Raw genomic sequence first — 21,726 nt, 5'->3', positions numbered from 1 at the left:
AAACACGGTACTAAAGAAGTGTGATGTCTGTAGTTTTCTAATCTCAAATCTCAATGAATGGGAGAAAAATTTTTTACAAATATCAGAAAATTTGTGTATATCTTGAGCCATCTCTGGTGCATTTAATAAACTTTGTGTAGTTTGTCTGAAGATGACTAGGAGGTAGTTTGCATATCTGGTTATTTCTTGGGTACCTTTTGTTTATTAGGAGTATGGTATCAAACCTCTTGGGGTCAGGTGATGGAACATGGTTTTTTCGTGGGTTAGTATGAACTTGGATTAAGGTGACAATATTTGAAAAGTAAGTAAATCACTCAAAAAGGATTTCTTAGAAGAGATTTAACAATCCTTAAAAAGCCATACCACACAATAAATAGATGAGATTTTTGTAGCCACTAGAACACTTTAGGGCCCGTGAAATATCCAATGATTAAAATAAAGGCTTATTGTGTTCTGGAACCACTGCATAGCACAAAATACCTGAAGAAACCTAAGCATTTTTAACTGCCTTTGCTGTTGTTGTATATGTATGCTAGGGATTATCCATAGCAAAATCTTAAATACCAAGTTTTGCCAGCCAGGCTAGTGTAGAATGGACATTGTAAGCAAGCAAATAAAGCATTGTTAATAAAGACATGGAAGGATGAGATGGCCTGAAGTTTGGAGGTTTGGGAAGTTATGAAGTGTAGCTAGTATGGGAGGTATTGTGAGTAGAGAGAAAATGATAGACAATAAGATGAAGCTGGAAAGGAAATTAATAATAGCTGTATTTGTTAGTGTACTCTAGTGTCTAGTACTATTGTTGTTACTAGTTGCCATCAAGTCAGCTCCAGCTCATGACAACCTTATGTATAAGAGAACGAAACATTGCCCAGTCCTGCATCATCTTCCAGTACTGTATCAGGCAGTATTCTGTTGTGATTCATAAGGTTTTCATTGACTAATTTTTGGAAGCAGATCACCAGGCCTTTCTTACTAGTCTGCCTTAGTCTGGAAGCTCTGCTGAAACCTGTCCACCATGGGTAACCCTGCTGGTATTTCTAATACCAATGACATAGCTTCCAACATCATAGCAATACACAAGCCACCACACTACAACAAACTCAAAGATAGGTGGTGGGTCTAGCCTAGTACTGTAGTAAATGCTTTATGAAAATTATCTCAGTTAATCTTTACAACGATATTTTGAGGTAGATATTCTCCCCATGGTTAAGTTGTTTACTCAAAGTCACATAACTATCAACTGTAGCCAGGATTCTAACCCAGATATGATTTCAAAGTCTGAACTCTTAACCACTTACTGGGCTTTGGGACTAAATTGTGGAGAACATTCAACACCATGCCAAATAGTTTTCACTTTATCCTGTAGGCATCATGAAGCAATCAAAATTTAAGTCATAAAGTGTGTTAGGTAATTCATGTTTTAAAAAGATATGGAGAATGATTTAGAGAGGGAATAAATTGAAGGCAGGAAGATGAGCTAGAAAAATCTAGGCAAGAAATGATAAAGATCTGAAATGGGACGTTCATTTATTCAGCAAATATTTATTGACTCTTATGCCAATAGCCATTGTGCTAGACCCTGGGGCTGCAAAAATGAAAAGTCCTGGTCCCCACCTTCAGGAAACTTACAGTCTAGGGAAAGATATGCAGGGAAACCTTTTTAATAACAATAACCCAAAAACCCAAACCCACTGCCGTTGAGTCGATTCTGACTCACAGTGATCCTATAGGACAGAGCAGAACTGCCCCATAGCATTTCCAAGGCTATAAATCTTTACAGGAACAGACTGCCACATCTTTCTGCCATGGAGCGGCTGGTGGGTTCGAACCACCAATCTTCCGGTTAACAGCTGAGTGCTTTAATCGCTGCACTACCAGGGCTCCTATCATAACCATAGGGAATAGTGTATATGTAATACCATGAAAAAGCAGTATTGGGAGAGTCAGATTATGCTTTGCAGAGACAGTAACACTTGAGCTGACATGATGAATGAGTGGAAATTTGCAAAGCAGAAAAGCGGGATGTACAGCCTTCAGGAAAGGGAAACTTGTGAAGATATGGAGGTGCGATGAATTTGGGGCATATTTATACTAAAACATTATTTGTTGTTTATCTGAAATCCAAATTTAACTGAACGTCCTGATTTTTTTCTGGCATCCCTATCTGCCTACTACAAGCGTATCCCTACATGTAGTGGATCTTTCCTCCTTCCTTTCTGTCTCCATGGCAGTATTCCTCCTCCTGTTCTACCTTCACATATGTTTTGCATCAGATCTTCTCCTGACTCCTGAACAACCTCATGCCATTAGTTATCACCTTCATCCTAATCTTTCCTTTGACTCGAAACTTCCTTTCTTTGCCCTTAAAGGCGTTCCCTTTGCCAATGGTGTAATTTAGACCCTCTTTATTTTTCGCTTGGATTAGCACAATAGCTGTCCAGTTGTTCTTCTTGCCTCTAGTCTGGCATTTCTGCAAATCTGCCTCCACGTTGCTGATGGGAAAATCTTTGTAGAGTATCAATATCATCATGTCACTCTTGTACTTAAATCCTTCAGTTATCTCTACAACTTCCAGGTTAAGGCTTGTACTTCTTTACTTTTCACACAGGGTTCTTTATGACCTAATTCTCTCTGTTTAACTCTATAGCCACATCTTCCATCACTCTTCTAAAAGCATCATTCATTTCATCCAAACTGTTTAAAGTAGAAAACCATGCTATGCTCGTTCAAATCTTATCGCTTCATACATGCACTTCTCTTTGTTTCTCTCTCTACCTTTCTGTGACTGTCTCAATCAGCCGACACCTACACATTACATATCATGTTACACAGGAAGCTTTCCTTTATCCTCTCAAATCTAACTGAGATATCCCTTCCTGAAAAAAAATCTATGAAGCATGTATCTTCTTATAATTTCTGCTTTGCTTATCTGTCTGTGTCTTAGGTGCTAAGCTTTTTGAGAGAAGAGTCCGTGTCTTTTTCAAATTTTGTATTCAAAATAACCGGAGTAATATTCATAGAACATAGTAGGAACTCAGTAAATATTGATTGAATGGATGATGGATTTAATCATTGTATTTAAAAGATATTTTAGAGGTAAAAACAATACATCTTGGTAACTGATTACATAAAGCTGAAGGGACAAAGAAAAGTCAAGGATGAATCTGAGACTTCTGAGTTGGGTGGTGACTTATGTCTGTGGCTGAAATAGGGAACTCAGGGGGGTTGGAACAGATTTGGAGGATGAGGAAGATAATACATTTGATTCCAGATATATTTAATTTGAGGTACCTGTTTGACATCTAGGTAGGAATAATCAATAGCTGGTAATAAACCAGCCAGAAAAGTGGAAATAGTAGCATGAAGCGAAGGAGAAAGAGAGAATATGTATGTTGAGAGAATGGAGTTGAGGATCTCTCCTGCCTACTGTAGCTTTTCACCTACTGATACTTAGGAACTTGAACATGATAAACATGATACATTCACATAACCATTCGTTCAGTAATTCACTCACTCAACATTTATTTTCTCCTACACGTTAGGCCAAGTATTAAATGTGAGGTTATAAAGATTTCTGAGTTATGATCCCTCCTCTTGATGAGTTTACAGTCGAGTGAGAGTGGCCAAAAAAAAAGTCACGGTGTATTGTAAGAAGTGTTACATAATAGAGTTGCTGAAGTGCTGTGAGACCTTAGACAACTGAACAACAGATTCTGTCTTAGGAAATACTTTAGAAGGAAGTGATATTTGAGCTTCATGTTTTTAAGTACGTGTAGGACTTCCAAAATTCTTTAGTGTGGAGATTTTAATTCTTTTGAAGTTTTGTCCAGAAAAAATGGTGGAAAACTGAAAAAGGCCTACTGACCTCTTTGGTATTACAATAGTGATCTTTAACATTTCCTCCTTTCTACTCTTTAGTCTTAAAATTAGAATGCTGCAAGTGGGACAAAAAGCCTGAAAATTAGACATTTTTGTGAATGCCAATAGTTTAATTTCCAGTTGCTAATAATGACTTTGTGGATTAATTTATCTAACTATATTCAATAAATATGTGCTTGTAGACTCATTGGCAACAGCAACATAATGCTAACTGATTTCATATGCATCACTGAATTTTAAAACAATATCTTAAAACGGATGATTTTATCAAAAGAACCTGAAAATGTAAAAGAAGGAAAAGAAAATATGATTTCAAGTTGTGTAGGTTGAGAGGGAACTATTTTTCTCTCTTTCCCTGGTAGTTCTGATTTGCCTTGAAATTATTTCTAGAAACAGAGGGGAAAAACAGGCAAACATACTGACCCTATTAACCTGATATGTTTCTTTAGCTGTATACATTATATCATGGAAGCATCTATTAAAGCTCTGTTGAGGCTATACGAGGTGGTCATCAAGAAATTCCTGTGCACTCTATTTACAATACACAGTTACTCTAGTTGCAAACAAATTGGGTTCTCTCCTGAGCAGTCTGGCACAAATCTGAAGAAGCTTTTCATTTTCTGTTCATTTTCAGTCTGTTGACTCAAAACCTCAAACTAGGATTGAAGACTTGTGTTAATTATGGTTCCATTTGAGTGTGGGGTTCTGTGTGTGTACATCTATGTGTATAGATATAAAATATACTTCAGTAAGCTTTCTTGAGAGCTACCCAATTTGGCAGTCTGCTTCCAAGCATCCTGTAACATTAGCAAAACCACATCCTTTGCTGCTTATTGCAGAAAGTAAGAGCACCCAATAAATATTCTCTGTTCTCCAGTAAACAGAGGAATAATTTATTTGTTGCTATAAAGGTTTGTGTTGTTATTCTGGCTATGGAATTAGGGTTGTTAAAACAAGCCATTATTCCCTCTTGCATAACAGCCTTGATAAATTTTCATTGAAAGGCTGCTATTTGTGAGATTATCTTGCAGAATATATGGAAATAGCTTTAGCACTGAATTCTTAACAATATGTCGTGTTTATCTGTATACTAGTTTCCATTAAGTCGATTTCAACACGTGGAAACCCCATGTGTGTCAGAGCACAACTGTGCTCCATAGGGTTTTCAGTGGCTGATTTTTCAGAAGCAGATCACCAAGCCTTCCTTCTGAGGTGCCTCTGGGTGGACCCAAACCACCGAACTTTCAGTTAGCAGCTGGGTATGTTAACTGTTTGCACTATCCATGACCGTCCATTTCTCTGTATAGAGGTGAGCTAACTTGGAAAGAAGGCGCATAACTCTAGACAGTTCTCCAAAATCACCTTGACCCAGCCCTGAATATTTACATTCCATATTGCAAATCAGGATTTTATACACAGATTTTTCTTTATGTTAACCATTTTATTCTCCAGGCAACATTTAATCAGCCAAGAAATACTGATTTAGCTTGTACAATGGACTGGGTACTATGTTAAACAATAACTTGAAAACAAGATTAAAACATGGTTTTTTATCTACTAGGAACTTGTAATCCTCTGGAGATGTGCAATTTCCACATGTGAAAGTTAACAAACATAACTAGACAGCATATGATAAGTAAGAAATAAGGTGCTCAGAGGAGAGATTAATACAAGTGGCCGTTATTCTGAGAGGCTTCATCAAGAAATTGGGATTTGAGTTTAATGGGTTGCATTTGGCCAAGTGGAGCTAAGTGATGAGAGATTCTAAGCAATGGGTACAAAATGAATACATGCATGGAGAGTGGAGATAAACGTACCTCACTAGAGAAAAAGAGGTGGGAGACAGATTGTGACAGATCTTCAATATAAAGTTGAGGAGTTTGGATACGTTGTAAAGCACATGGAAGATTTTTTTTTTTAATTGTACTTCAGGTGAAGGTTTACAGAACAAACAATTTCTCATTAAACAGTCAGCACACATATTGTTTTATGATATTGGTTAACAACCCCCAACATGTCAACCTTCTCCCTTCTCGACTGTTTTTTCTGGGTGAAAATATACATAGTCAAAGATACACCATTACAAAAATTTCTACATGCACAGTTCAGTGACCTTGATTACGTTCTTCCAGTTGTGCTGCTATTCTCACTTTAGATGAAGGTTTACAGAACAAAATAGTTTCTCATTAAACAGTTAGTACACATGTTGCCCTATGACAATGGTTCACAACCCCACTACATGTCAATACTGTCCTTACTCAACCTTGGGTTCCCTATCACCAGCTTTCCTGTCCCCTCCTGCCTTGTAGTCCTTGTCCCTGGACTGCTGTGCCTCATTAGTCCCATTTTGTTTTATGAGGCTGTCCAGTCCCCAGCTGAACTGTGAACCTCAGAAGTGACTTCACCACTGAGCTAAAAGGGTGCCTGGAGGCCATAATCTCAGGATTTCTCCAGTCTCTTTCAGGCCAGTAAATCTGGTCTTTTTTTGTGTGTGTTAAAATTTTGTCTACATGCTTCTCCAGCTCTGTCCAGAACCCTCTGTTGTGATCCCGGTCAGAGCAGTCAGTGGTGGTAGCTGGGCACCATCTAGCTGTACTGGACTGAGTCTGGTGGAGGCCTTGGTAGCTGTGGTCCGTTAGTCCTTTGGACTAATCTTTTCCTTGTATCCTGTTCTCTTCATTCTCCCTTGCTCCCAAAGGGGTGAGACCAGTCGAGTATTTTAGATGGCTGCTCACAGGCTTTTAAGACTCCAGACACTACTCAGCAAGGTAAAAAGTAGAACATTGTCTATATAAACTGTGTTATGCCAATTGAGCTAGATATTCCCCGAGACCATGGTCCCCAGAGCCCTTCGCCATGGAAGATTTTTGAGAGGAATAAAATGATGATATGTGTTTTAGAAATAATAACAGTAAATTATTATTAATATGAATGTGGTAAGTACATAAGATAACCTGTAACCCATTGCTGTCAAGTCAATTCTGACTCATAGCAACCCTATAGAACAGAGTAGAACTGCCTCATGAGGTTTCCTAGGAGCAGCTGGTGGATTTAAACTGCCAAGGTTTTGGTTAGCAGCCGAGCTCTTAACCACTGCGCCACCAGGGCTCCAAGTACATAGGATAGATAAGTAAAATGCCGTTTCAGAAACTTGCAAATGATAATCCATGTGTGATGCCTAAGGAGAAGAGAAACTGATACTTCTGAGTCCCTGTTGTATTCCAGATACCATTTTATTTGTTCCTTACAGTACCCTTTGATCTTAATGATAATACCACACTATGGATAAGGAAACTGAAGTCACATCCCTAGTAAGCTGCAGAGGTGGAATTCAAATCTAGATTTCTTCAAAATACTTCAGGTTTTGCACATTTAAAAAAATTTTTTAATCTCTTTTTATGTAACATTTGGTAAATATAAAGCTTAAACAGTAATAATAAAACAAACTCCATTAAGATTAAGAAATATACCCACTCCTCGCTTATCGACATGGTTAGTTTCCAAAGATAAGGTCATTATGTGAAAATTGGCATTATGCAAAAATGGAGGATGACCACATCAGATCACAAAATGGAGAATGACTCTATCATTACATAACTGTCAAATTACATCATTACATAATTGCCAAAGCACTGATAATCATGGCCCAGCCGAGTTGACACATAACCTTAATTAACCATCACAGCGTCACTCTCACCTCGCACCTTGGCATTTCTTACTGCCAGATGTACATCATTGATGTGCAAAATAGTCAGTAGATTTTGTGCTATTGTTGTAAATGTGAAATATTGGATAATGAGATAGTTGATAAGTGAGGAGTGGGTGTAGAATATTAGAAGCCCTTTGTATATCCCTCCCTAAACATGTACATCTTTTTTTCCCCGACCTACAATTAGAGGTAGCCACTCTCATTTTTTGCCATACTTTTACCATCTGTGTATATACTTCTACCATATCTGTTGTTTTGCTTGTTTTAGAAATTCACACAAATGAAATTCATGTAAATGGAATCACCTACATGTATTCTTCAGTAACTAGCTTCTTCCACTCAGCATTATTTTTTTTAGTTTCATCTAGGATGAGCTCGTTCATTTTCAGTGCTGTAGAGCAATCCACTGTATTGGTATAATTTTTTAATCAGTACTACTGTTGGTATACATTTATGGCCTTTCATGTGGTTAATTTTCATAAATGTTCCTTGTGTGCTTGTAAAAACTATATAAACTGCAAGTTGGGGGTTCAGTGTTCAGTATATGGCCATTAGATCAAATCTGTTAATTTTACTATTTATCTTCTCTAGCTTACTGATTTTTATTTGGTTGACATATTAATTACTGAAAGAGGTATGTTAAAATTTCCCACTCTGATAAGTGAGAGGTGATAGTGTTTTGAGATCCTGGATCCAGTTGTGGATCCTAATCATGATAGAGCGTATAGGCGCTAAAGAGCCTATTAACTCCCACCCTTTTCATTTGTTAATTTGATAGTGGATTGGTCAGTTTTTCGTTATTCATCTGTTAATTTTTGCTTTATATGTTTATAATTTATGTTATTGAATTCATAAAAGTTGAGAGCTTCATGGTGACTGCAAGTTTTTGTCATTATTTAGTGGCCCTCTTATTTCTAATAACCTATGTTGCCTGAAATTTATTAGGTCTACCATTAATATAATTACTTCAGCTATTTTTGGGTTGCTAAATACCATTCATACCGTTTTCCATCTTTTTAACTTTCAATCTTTCTGTATTTTTATGTTTTAAGTGTGTAACAATTAAAATTGTACATTCATCATGGTCTTTTGAGCTCTAGGAGTTGTCTGTAAGTTTTTGGTGTATGCTTTTTATCTATAAGTTTTTATTAGCCTATCATAACTCAATGCAAAATTACTTGCATATATTAAAAAAATTTTGACCCCCCCCCCGAAACTATTTTACTCCTTTTTCTAGTTTATTTTTTATACTTTGCATATTCTTCTATTACAATTGTTATCTCATAATTTTTATTTTAAAGGACCATCTCCCATTGTGAGATGTGGAATCACCTTTCAGAAAGCAGTTTGGCCTTGTTTTCAGTTCTTTCAAGCTGGACAAACACTTGAGGCTAATTAATGGGTGCTGGCAAGACCAAGAGGTAGCCACCTGGGGGTCTAATGCCGACTAAACCTCAGGAGGCACGATGTAATGTATCATGCCATGTGGTGAGGCTAGTAAGAGTCTTGAGCCCTAAGACTCAGATGAGCTTCTTGGTTGGTGACCGTGCACAGGAGAGGGTAGCACGCCCTTCTTTGAGACACAGAATGTGCTGGATCCGTCCCTGACATCACCTTGTGTGTCTTTTCATTTGTATCCTTTTTGTTTGTAATAAATCTGTAGCCATACATACGATATACTCGCCCTGAGATTCTGTGAGTAATACCATCGAATTAATGAACTCACAGTGAGAGCAGTGTGACAGCCAGCAGGAACTGGCATCTGCCTATTTGGCAGTCTAAAAGAAAAATGTCCTTCTAACCTGTGAATTCTGATCTATCTCTGGGGTGGCTAGGGTTGGAGAAATGCCGCATGAGCAGCAGGTCTGAAAGTAGGTGTCTTTCAAACTTGTGAACCCTGACTAGAGTTGGAGAAAGCACCACTGGGGTTGCTGGTGACAAGGTTGGAGAAGTAGGAAGGTAAAGACAGAATCCATCCCCACACTTTGGGAATGGGATTTGCAGATCTTTACCACAGTTAGCAACAAAGGTGGTATTTGCCCACTTTGTCCTTTGCTTAGGGCACTTGCACTGAATTACGAATTCATTGAGAACAGTAATTATGTCTTATTTATACTTGTATTTTCAGGGGCTAATATTATAAGCTGTTTATTGGGCCTTACACAATAAAGAAAATTAATAAAATGGTAGATAAAAAATGAACGAACAAATAAATTAAATGATTAAATATTAGCTAACCTCTCGTGGAAATTTTTTTTCCTTTTTTTTAATTTTTCTATTATGCTTTAAATGAAGGTTTACAGAACAAATTGGTTTCGCATTAAACATTTAATACACATATTGTTTTGTGACATTGCTTGCCAACCCCATGACATGTCAGCACTCTCTTCTTCTCAACCTTGGGTTCCCCATTTCCATTCATCCAGCTTTTCTGTCCCCTCCTGCCTTCTCATCCTTACGTCTGGCTGGTGTGCCCATTTAGTCTCGTATACATGGTTGAGCTAAACATATTATTGTTTGTTTTACAGGCCTGTCTAATCCTTGGTTAAAGAGTGAACCTCAGGAGTGACTTCGGTACTGAGTTAAAAAGGTGTCGGGGGCATACTCTTGGGGTTTCTCCAGTCTCTGTCAGACCAGTAAGTCTGGTCTTTTGTGGGTATGTGTTCGTGCGTGTGCGTGAGAGTTTGAATTTTGTTCTACATTTTTCTCCAGCTCTGTCTGGGATCCCGTATTGTGATCCCTGTCAGAGCAGTCAGTGATGGTAGCCAGGCACCATCTCATTGTGCTGGACTCAGTCTAGTGGAGGCTATGGTAGTTGTGGTCCATTAGTCCTTTGGACTAATCTTCCTTTGTGTCTTTGGTTTCCTTCATTTTCCCTTGCTCCAGATGGTTGGGACCAGTAGGGCATCTTAGATGGCCACTCAAAAGCTTTTAAGACCCCAGACAGTACTCACCAAAGTAGAATGTAGAACATTTTCCTTATAAACTATGTTATGCCAATTGAGCTAGATGTCCCGTGAGCCTTTCATGGAATTTAAATATCACGGTATTCTGATTCTGTACCTCCAATCAGTCTGAACACTTAAAATTTTTCACTTAGAACCCTAGAAGAGCAGTATTTTGGATTTTGAAGAGTTTGAGAAACATTGTATCAGTCCATGATTCTTTCGGTTGTGAGTGATGGAACCCAACTCAAACAAGCTTTAGTATGTGAAAAAAATCAGAATTCAAGCACATCTGGATTCAGGACCTCAAACAATATTATTAGAGCCTAATTACTCCTACACTTTCCATTTGTTAATTCCTGAATTTCATCCTTAGGCTCTTTCCACTTGATGGTTTCCCACTGTTCAAGTTTATATCATCCTTAATGGTATTCTGTCTCTTCCCAGTAATTCCACTGAAGTCCAAAATTTCATTCAGTTGGATTGACTTGGGTTGCTTGCCCTTACCTGAACCAACTGCTGTTTTTTAGGGATATAGAATATGCTGACTGACTTAGGTCCATGTCACATGTCCACCCTTGAAGTCAGGGGTAGAATCACCTCTCTTCAAACCACATGGATTTAGAGTGGGGGAAGGATGTTTCCATAAGAAAAATTAGTGTATTTTTGCCTGAAAAAAGATGACTGTATGTTGGGCTGGCATAACACAACACATCCCATTTCAATAATCTAATCCATCTCTTCTTTTTAAAAATAAGAAAGCTGCACAAAGTAGTTAGATTATTGCCTAGAGTCATACAGTTACTTGCATAGTGTTATGTTAATACTAAGCCTAAAATACTATTTTGAAGGCTTTTAGGAAAAAAAAACAGGAGTTTTTCATTTTTACTTGTGTTAAAATATAGCAGTGATAGAGCAAGATACAACATGGAAGAATGAATGATTCTTCTGCATTGTTTGTCATTTGCTACATTCCAGGACTAAAGATAAAAGTCAGCTGGCTAAATTTGTTATTTGGCATAGTTATTACCACAGTTAAAAATTACATGCAACCTTTTAATGGTTATAGAATCACTAAAAGCAATAATGGAAAACCTGATTCTTAAAGAGATTTCCTTACAACTTCGCTGGCACATTGCACATTTAGGGGAGCAGAACTGAATAAGAAAATGTTGCCATGCTGAATAGGTGTTGTAGGGTGTTTTTTGAAATAGGAAGTTTTTGTGTTTTTTTTTTTTACAGTTACCTTGAACGAGTTTTCATTCAGAGAGAAATTTCTACAACATACACATTGATTAACAAAATGTTTCTTTTAGTCTTAAAATTCCTACTCAAATTCAGACTGTCACTTCCTTCTGAAAATTTCCCTTTTCTCTTTTTTTTTTTAAATCGTATTTATTTTGTTGTTGTTGAGAATATACACAGCAAAATGTCATACACCACTTCAAAATTTCTACAGGTACAATTCAGTGACATTGATTACGTTCTTTAAGTTGTACAACCATTCTCACCCTCTTTTTGTGAGTTGTTCCTCCCCCACTAACATAAACTCACTGCCCCTAAAGGTTCCTATCTAATCTTTCAAGTTGCTGTTGTCAATTCGACCCTATATAGATCATTCTTAAAACAGCATGGTTTCATGGGACATACCAGTTAATTGGCTTGATAATGTGCTTAGTGCTTCTGTTCTACCTCCTAGTTAGTTGAGTGTTAACTGGGGTCTTAAAAACTAAGTGGTTCCTGGCTACCACCAATGACCACCCCAACAGGAAAGACAACAGAGAGTCCTGGACAGAGCAGGAGAAAATTGTAGAACAGAACTCTCAAGTTCACGTAAAAAGACCAGACTTAATGGTCTGACAGACTGGAGGAACTCCCAAAACTATGGCCCCTGGACACGCTATTAACCCACTCTTCAGACAAAGATTAGACACACTATGAAACAAAAAATAATACGTGTGAGGAATGTGCTTCTTAGTTCAATATATGAGATCAAATGGACAGCTCCTATCTAAAAGCAGGACGAGAAGACAGGAAGGGACAGCAATTGGTCGAATGGACACAAGGAACCCAGGGTGGAAAGGGGAAGTGTGCTGTCACATTGTGGGGATTGTAATTAATGTCACAAAACAATATGTGTATAAATTTTTGAATGAGAAATTAACTTGAGCTGCAAAGTTTCACCTAAAGCACAAATACATAAATAAATAAAAGCTTGCAAGCGGGCATCCAAGGCACAATAATTGGTCTCTATTTGACTGGAGCAACAAAAGAAGAAAGAGAATCGGGAATACTCAACTCCACTGCCATAGAGTCGATTCCAACTCATAGTGACCCTATATGACAGGGTAGAAGTGCCCCATAGAGTTACCAAGCCTGTAAATCTTTACAGAAGCAGACTGCTGCATCTTTCTACCACGGAGCAGTTGGTGGGTTCAAACCTCCAACCTTTCGGTTGGCAGCCAAATGCTTTAACCACTGTGCCACCAGGGCTACTTCAGGGTTAGGAATAAATCCGTTGCCGTCGAGTCCATTCTGACTCTTAGTGACCCTGTAGGACAGAGTAGAACTGCCCCATACGGTTTCCAAGGAGCACCTGGTGAATTCAAACTGCCAACCTTTTGGTTAGCAGCCGTAGCTCTTAACCACCACCCCACCAGGATTTCTGAGTTAGGAATAGGAGGAGGAAGTGGAATGTGTGGCTAATTTCCTCCATTAACAACTGCCTCCTTTGCCATGAGACCAGAAGCCCTGGATGGTGCCTGGCTACCATTACTGAATATTTTGATCAAAGATTCCATAGAATCAAAATGGGGAAAATTCAGAAGAGAATTTCAAATTCTCATGGAATCCAGAATTTCAGGAGCCATGGAAGCTGGATGAAGCCCTGAAACCATTTCCCTGAGATAAATTTAAAATCTTAAACCAAAAGTATCCCCTGAAGTCTTCTTAAAACCAAACAGTTTAGCTTAACTAGTACAAGGTGTCTGTCTTGAGCAGTATACCCTTCTCTTTTTATCAGCTTATATCAAGAAGAAAAATACATAGGATTTGAAGAATTGAAGAATGTTTAATACAAATAACGTGTTCTAGACTCTGATGGTCTGTTAAATAAATTTCAAAACATTGTGTCTCCCCTCCATCTGTTTTCAGACTTTGTGGACACTAAATTATGTATTTATTGCACTATTAATCAGATTAGCAATTGAACCCATTCCTTTAAATTTAGAAGTGCTTTTTCTGAAAAGGTGTCAGGAGGTTGAAACATTACCCACTGAACAGATTATTTGAACATTAGGTAACATCCTTTAAAAACAAAATGTTTATCCTATGTTTCCCAACTTTTTGGACACCCTGAAGTTTTCTGCTCATCTACTCTCCCACTCCATTTTTATAACTTCCTAATGGGAAATGAAGAGTACCAAATAGTCTTGTCCATCTCTTCCTTTACATTGTCTCTGGAGATACTAAAACAAAAATAAGAAGTCCACATTAATGCTGATTGATGAAAATGTTAATTGAGCTAAAACGTTTATTATGTGTGCTCATATTTTACAGGGACTTCTTGGAAATAGAGGGCCTCCTGGACCTCCTGGCCTCAAAGGAACTCAGGTATGGAGTAAATACATATCCAGTCAACAATTTTTTTTATTTCTAATTTTCCCTTTATATTTTTTGTGAGGCTTTAGTTTTGCTTAAAGAAAATGCTGCCTTAGTATGGACAGATTTTGCCATAGAGAATTTTAAGTTATTTTATATTGGCAGATATTGAATGGAATTTGGAGTCATTTTGCAATGTTCTGAATTATATCAGTGGTCTCAATGGAATGTCCGAAGAATCTGAGCCTAGAGTCTCATTCATATGTACTAGAATTTATATTTACCATTTGTGATTCTTTTATACTTGTGACTGAATAAATTAAATTGGGAGTTGAGCAAAATGTTTATTAATCAAATAAATAAAACAGAATATATGATGCTAGGAAGGTCTGTATACATTTTTCAGATGTGGTAATCTCAACTATTTATTTAAAAGTAAAGAAATAAGTATATTTAGTAAATATGTCTATAAGTGGAGTAAAAACATTTAGTACTATTTTTACTTAGAGAATAATGTATGAATGTGGTTTCATAATTACAAAGCACCCTTTTCTTATTTATTCTGTGTTCCTCTTCAGTCTGTATTCACACATGAAGTTTCTGATCCTTAAAAGAATATGCCAGATTTTATATCTTATGACGTTATAGCTCATTTGACCCTAAGAGTATTGCACTTATAAGTTAGTGAAGAATAAACCCTACTCCATCAGCCTGAGACTAGAAGAACTAGATGGTGCCCAGCTACCACCAATGACCGCCCTGCCAGGGAGCACAACAGAGACTCCCTAACAGAGCAGGAGAAAACTGGGGTGCAGAACTTAAATTCCAGTAAAAAGACCAGACTTAAAGGTTTGACTAAGACTGGAGGGACACTGGAAGTCATGGCCCCTGGACTCTCTGTTAGCCCAAAACTGAAACCATTCCCAAAACCAACTCTTATTAGACTGGACTATGGGACATAAAATGATACTCATGAAGAGTGTGCTTCTTAGCTCAAGTAGTTACATGAGATTAAATGACCAGCTCCTGTCTGGAAGCGAGATGGGAAGGCAGAAAGGGACAGGAGCTGGTTGAATGGACATGGGAAATCTGAGGTAAAAAGGAGTAGTACTGCTGTTACAGTATAGAGAAAGCAACTAGGGTCACCCAACGCTGTGTTTATAAGTTTTTGTATGAGAAACTAACTTGAATTGTAAACTTTCACTTAAAGCACAATTTTAAAAAAAAAAAAAAAAAGAGTAAACCCTAGACGTTAAGCCCCATTTGGGTAGGATCTGATTTACTTTTTTATCTCTAGGGCTTCAGACAGAACTAAGACTCAAAAATATATTTGTTGAATGAATGAGGTATTAAAATATGCCAAGAGAAAACATGTTCTCTATCAGTAATTTTTAAATGTACCAGTGTGTATTGATTTATTCTGTTAAGAACTTAGTAGTTGAGTTCCTCTTTGTGTCAGAGAGATATTGACCAAGAAGGTAAAGATTATACTTAATTTGTAGTTTCAGTGATTCCTAATCCTGGCTTTATGATTCTGTAATCTCTTTTAAATTTCTCCATTCCCAATTTTCTAAATATATTTTTAGTCATCTACCAATTTTAAAATAACGTCCTTCTTAAGGTGGATAAGGGGTTGTTACATCAAAAAAATAAATAAATAAAACTTTACAGGAATGTCTTAGTCATCTAGTGCTGCTATAACAGAAATACCACAAGTGGATGGCTTTTACAAAGAGAAGTTTATTCTCAGTCCAGTAGGCTACAAGTCCAAATTCAGGACATTTCAGCTCCAGGAGAAGGCTTTCTGTCTCTGTTGGCTTTGGAGGAAGGTCCTTATGATGCATCAGTCTTCCCTTGGTCTGGGAGCATCTCAGCATAGAAACTCAGGTCCAAAGGACACGCTCTGCTCCCAGCACTGCTTTCTTGGTGGTGTGCAGTTCCCGTGTCTCTCTGCTTGCTTCTCTCTTTTATATCTCAAAAGAGATTGGCTTGAGACACTACCTAATCTTGCAGACCTCATAAGTATAACTGCCACTAATCCATCTTATTACATCATGGTGACTGAATTTACAACACGTAAGGAAATCATATCAGATTACAAGATGGTACACAGTCATGCAATACTGGGAATCATGACCCAGCCAAGTTGACAGATATTTTTTGGGGACACAATTCGATCCATGACAGGGATCATAGGTGCCATCGAGTTGGTTCCAACTCATAGTGACCCTATGTTCAGCAGAAGGAAACACTGCCCAGTCCTGCGCCACCCTCCGATTGTTGCAGCGTGATTTTCACCACATCGCAGAATGATTTTCAGATTTCAGCATAAATAAAAGACACAAGGTTTACATTTTAAGTACTTATTTTAGGCCATGATATGTTCTAACTTTCTTTTAAGGGAGAAGAAGGACCAATTGGACCCTTTGGAGAAGTGGGGCCAAGTGTATGTATCATATAAATGATTTTCAACAAGTGCTTTTCTTGAGAACAACTAGTTAGTAAATCTTTTTTAAAACAGCACGCAATTTTAAGTTATAACAAAGGACAAAAATTAAAACAAACTATGGCGAAAGCTGTAAAATCCTCAAAACTAAGTAGGCCTGTAAATGAAACTCTCCAGGGACATTTTAAATAATATCATGCCTACTCTGTATTTACTTATTTCTTCAATATTCTTATGGTCTTAGTAATTTGTGAAAAGTGTGTATAACGTTTCTCAAAACACAATAGAAACCTAAATACTTCATCCGTTTTAGTAAATATTCTGGGAATTTCTGTTTTCTAAATGTCAGTAAAATTATAGAAAGCTAATAAGATGTATTTTCTGCCAATTTTTCTTCAAATAATATCACATGATAATATATGAATTACTTGTTTTCAATTTCTAGAAATGAATTCTTTAAGCATTTTTGGTACGCATGACCAAAGTTTATATTGTTATGAAATAATTCAGGTATATGCATTATTATGTAGTGATTGCCTTTATTTTAAAGAGGTATTATTAGACTCATGTGAAATACATCTTTTTTTTTCAACATTTTTACATTCAAGGAGACAGTAATTTTTTTCTTTTGTGCTTCTACTTCATTATCACATATAAATTACCACTATCTCATTGGAAGAAAAAGAAGAGTTTTTATTTTATTTTTTGTGAGGTGACTTATATAACAGAAAAACTTACTTGAACCCGGTAAAATTGATCTTATTTAAAATGCACTTCCCTAGAAAACAGGAAAATCATGTTCACCTCTTGCCTACTCAGTCTTAATACTTATTATTAATGTTGCTACTATTGGTTGAAGATCAGTTTGAGGCCTACCGTTTGGGCTAAGTATGTCACATGAATCATCTCTAATCCTGATAACAACCCTGCAATTATTATCCCATTTTTTAGGTATGAAAATAAGGCTCTGACATTATATGCTCAAGCATAACATACTCAAGATAAACCTAACATGACAGAACTTAAACAGGACCAGAAGTTATCATTCCGATTCTCATGCTCTGAATCGCTTGATTTCAAAGAGATTATGAATGTACTGATACCAGATCTCAGTGAGATTCTTTCCATAATGTATATATGAGGTTTAACTATTTTCTAAAACAGCCATGTATTCCAGTGCCAGAGGGAGTGTTACATTATTTAAAAATGAAAGGAATATTCTCGCTAAGGTTCTTTCCAACCATTGTGAATAAAAAGAGTAAAATTTTTTGAAAAGTTTTTGTAAACATCATAGACAAATCTAATAATTTAGACTCTTAAGTAGATTTCTTGTCCTATATCTTTAAATTGGTTAGAGAGCAATTGGTATTTAAAAGTAATAGGATAATTTTCAGGTCTTTGCTCTACTTTGGTAGGAAACTACTAGATAATTTCAAGCAAGGGAGAGGCAAAAATTAGAACAACTTTTTTGGTACAAGTCCTAATATATTTTTAATTTGCTGAATCTCTTACATGTGGTCAAGACAGAATGAGAGGCAGAGGGTTGTTTTAAGAAGGAAAAATATGACAGTATTTGTAAATGGAGGTGATCATAATGTCTAAATGTGTAATGTCTAGTAGGTTTTATAAATTAGTGTTCTATTTAGCAGTCTCCACCCCTTCCCTTTTGTTCAACTCATCGATTGGAATTTATCACATACGTTGGTGGAGGTATAATTTCCCTAATCAAATCTTGTATAATCAGATATCAGTTGTTAGAAATTGCATAGATTAATTCACCTACTATCTGGGATATTGACTTCCTTTTCTCCCGTGATTTTATCCTTTACTGTTTTCAGCTATTCATTCCTGTGGTCATCCCCTTGACCTTGTCATTACCAGTAACAGCAACCTCACCTTACTTTCAATTTCAGACTTTTCACTTTCCAACCACCATCTGCTTTCTTTGTGATATATTCCCTCTTGTAACCCAATCCAAAAACCCCATGAGGAATTTCAGTCCTACTGACTTTCCACTGTTCCTCACATTCCTCTTCATCCTGCTTAAAACATTATAATTATCCCTTTGACTACATCCTGAACTTTATTTCCATAATCATTCACTCTTTAACTTTTATAAATTATTATCCTTGCTTTCTCTCTCTTCAAACTCCATCCACTTCTCTCTCATCCTCATTCTTAACCCTTTACCTCACTTCCTATTTCTCTGAGAAGATTAAAGTAATCAGAAGAGAACTTCCACATATTCCAGCTATCACGTATACCCATCTCCCTGTGTCTATGCACATATTTACTATGCCTTTTCTCCTGTTATTGTGGATGAGTAGGCTATTTTTCAAGCTAAGGTCAAACCTACCACTTGTGCACTAGATTCCTTATCCTGTTACCTACTCAGAATATTAATCTAGCAATTTTCTCTCTCTCTCTTGCATCATAGTTTTTTCCCTCTACTGGATCATTTCAATCAGCGTAGAAACATGCTATTACTTCCTTCAGCATAAAAACAAAGCTTATATTGACCCCAGTGTCTTAGGCTCTGTTCTTTGGAGAAGCAAAACCAGTAAAGCGTATAAATATATGTATATAGAGAGATTTATATCAAGGAAACAGCTCACGCGATTGTAGAGGCTGGAACGTCCCAAGTCCGTGGATCAGGATAGAGGCTTCTCCTGCTTCATGTAGCCACAGCGGCTGATGAACCCAAGATTGGCAGATCAGAGAGCAGAGCTCCTGCTCACAGGCTGTGAAGATCGACGAATTCCAAGATCGGCAGGCAAGACCGCAAGGCTTCTCCTGATTCACATAGCTGCAGGGGCTGGGGAACGCAAGATAGGCAGGTCAGAGAGCAGGGCTCTTGCTCATAGGCTGTGAAGATCAGCAGATCCCAACACTGACAGATAAGCTGCTAGCTCAAGTCCCAAGAACCAGAGGTCAGACAAACAGGAGGCAGCTGCAAGATCCAGAACGAGCAAAAGCCCACAAACCTTGACAGAATATCCACTTATATTCAATGCAGGCCACACACCGAAGGAAACTCCCTTTCAACTGATTGGCTACTCACAGCAGATCCCATCATGGGAGTGATCACATATGAACACTGAGAATCATGGTCCAGCCAAGTTGACACACAATCTTAACCATCACCGTTTCCCATTTAGGTGTTACCCCGTTTCTCTTGTTGCCTTTTCACTAAAACTCCTTGAAAGTGTTGTCTATACATGTTCTTTCCAATTTTTCTCCTTCTATCAGCTAAAAACTCTTTTATCCCCACCAGTACAAAAGATCTTATAAAGGTCATCAATGACTTCCATGTTGCTCAATACAATGACCATTTCTCAATCCTCACAATCCTCATTGTACTCAATACTCATATCCCTCAGAATTTGACACACCTAATTACTTTTTCCTCCAGAAAACACTTTCTTCACTTGCATAGTTTTCCTCCTAACTCTCTGGCAAAAAATTTGCATATTTTTCCTCATTTTTTCAAATTCTAAATTGTTGAGTGCCTTAAGACTTAGCCTTGGACCTCTTCTCTTTTCTATCTACACTCACTGTCTAGATGAGCTCATGCAGTCTTGTGGTTTTGAATACTATCAAAATGCTGATTATTTCCAAAATTGCATCTTCAGTTCATAACTTTCTCCCTGCCACACTCTGGACTTGTATAAATAGCCAAGATCTCTCCTTTATATGTCTAACAAGTATATCAAATGTCCAAAACTGAGATTCTAATTTTTCTTCCAAAACTGTTCCTCCAACAGTCTTCCTTATTTCAGGTCAGTTACTCAAATAAAAAAATCTTGAGTTCATCCTTGATTCTCATCTTTCTCTTTTATTCCACATATGACCTGTGAGCAATTTCTGGAGGCTCTACCTTCAAACCTTATTCAGAATCTTACCATTTCTCACAACTTTCTCTGCTACCACCCTGATCCATGCCATGTTGTCATCTCTCACTTGGATTATTGCAGTAGACTCCCTGCTTTTGCTCTTGCACCATAAGTAATTGTATAAAAACATAGATCATGTTATTTCTCTTCTCAAAGACTGACTAAGGCTTCCAGTCTCACTCAGAGTATAAGCCAAAGCCCTTATTGTAACCTACAAGGCTCTATGTGATCTGTTCCCCACCACTACCACCCTCCACTCCCTTCTCTGACCTCATCTCCTTACTGATCTTTCTTACCCTGCCCCAGCCACATTGGCTCTTCATAGTTCCTTAAATACACCAGGCACATCCCTGCCTCAGGGCATTTTCACATGCTCTTTTCCTCTGAGTGGAATGTTCTTCCCTCAGATATCCATATAACTTGTCCCTTTAAGTCTTATTCAGACATCACCTTCTCAATGAAGGTGGCAATCCTATCAAACATTTCAACAAAACCCCCACAACAGTTTATATCCCTCTTATCTGCTAAATTTTTGTCCTTTCCATTTATCACTGTCTAACATGTTATATATATATATATATATATATATATATATATTTTTTTTTTTTTTTTTTTTTTTTTTTTTTTTTTTTTTTAATTTTGGGCCATCCTCACTTGAAATTAAGCTCTATAATGGCAGGTATGTTTAGTGAATTCCTCCATCCCTACCGCTAGAGTTGTGCATGGTACATAGTGAACAGTCAATAAATATTTGTAGAATGAATAGCTGCTGAGTATGATAAAATACATTTATCAAATAATTTTGAAGTATTTCATCTTATAAATATAGTTTAAATTTTATAAAACTTAGGAAACTTTCAAAATTGAAATGATTACACATCTCTCTCTCTCTTTTTAAATATACTGTTCTCTTCTAGGGAAAAGCAGGTCGAAAGGGGTATGCAGGTGAACAAGGACCAGAAGGCTTAAAGGTAAAGCAACTAACTTTATTATCTGTATTAAAATATAATTTTCAAGAAGCTAAAATAATGGCTTTATACAGATATGAAATTAACACACCAAGGATTTTATTCAACTGGTTAATTAATAAGGAAGCCAGTCAGATGTTAAAACTGGTTCAAAGAGCGTTTGAGAAGCCATATATCTATATCCATATCCATATTCATATCCGTGTTTATACCTGTATTCAAATGGATAAATAAATAAATGTCTGGGTCCTTTAATCAATAGTAAACTCTAAGTCTAAGTACA

General features: G+C 37.1%; 1 protein-coding gene across 2 annotated transcripts in view; it reads left to right on the top strand.

Annotated features, from left to right (window-relative positions):
* COL24A1 (collagen type XXIV alpha 1 chain) overlaps positions 1-21,726 on the top strand; it is a 421,541-nt gene that overhangs the window by 173,758 nt on the left and 226,057 nt on the right. For both annotated transcript variants that reach the window (XM_023731663.1, XM_004369122.2), the window contains exons 21-23: positions 14,095-14,148; positions 16,538-16,582; positions 21,393-21,446. In XM_023731663.1, the coding sequence (XP_023587431.1) occupies positions 14,095-14,148; positions 16,538-16,582; positions 21,393-21,446 (153 nt within the window). The remainder of the gene's footprint in view (positions 1-14,094; positions 14,149-16,537; positions 16,583-21,392; positions 21,447-21,726) is intronic.

Source organism: Trichechus manatus, unplaced genomic scaffold (genome assembly GCF_000243295.1).
Source record: "Trichechus manatus latirostris isolate Lorelei unplaced genomic scaffold, TriManLat1.0 scaffold00003, whole genome shotgun sequence".
NCBI lineage: Eukaryota > Metazoa > Chordata > Mammalia > Sirenia > Trichechidae > Trichechus > Trichechus manatus.
This window is presented reverse-complemented; position numbering and strand designations above follow the sequence as displayed.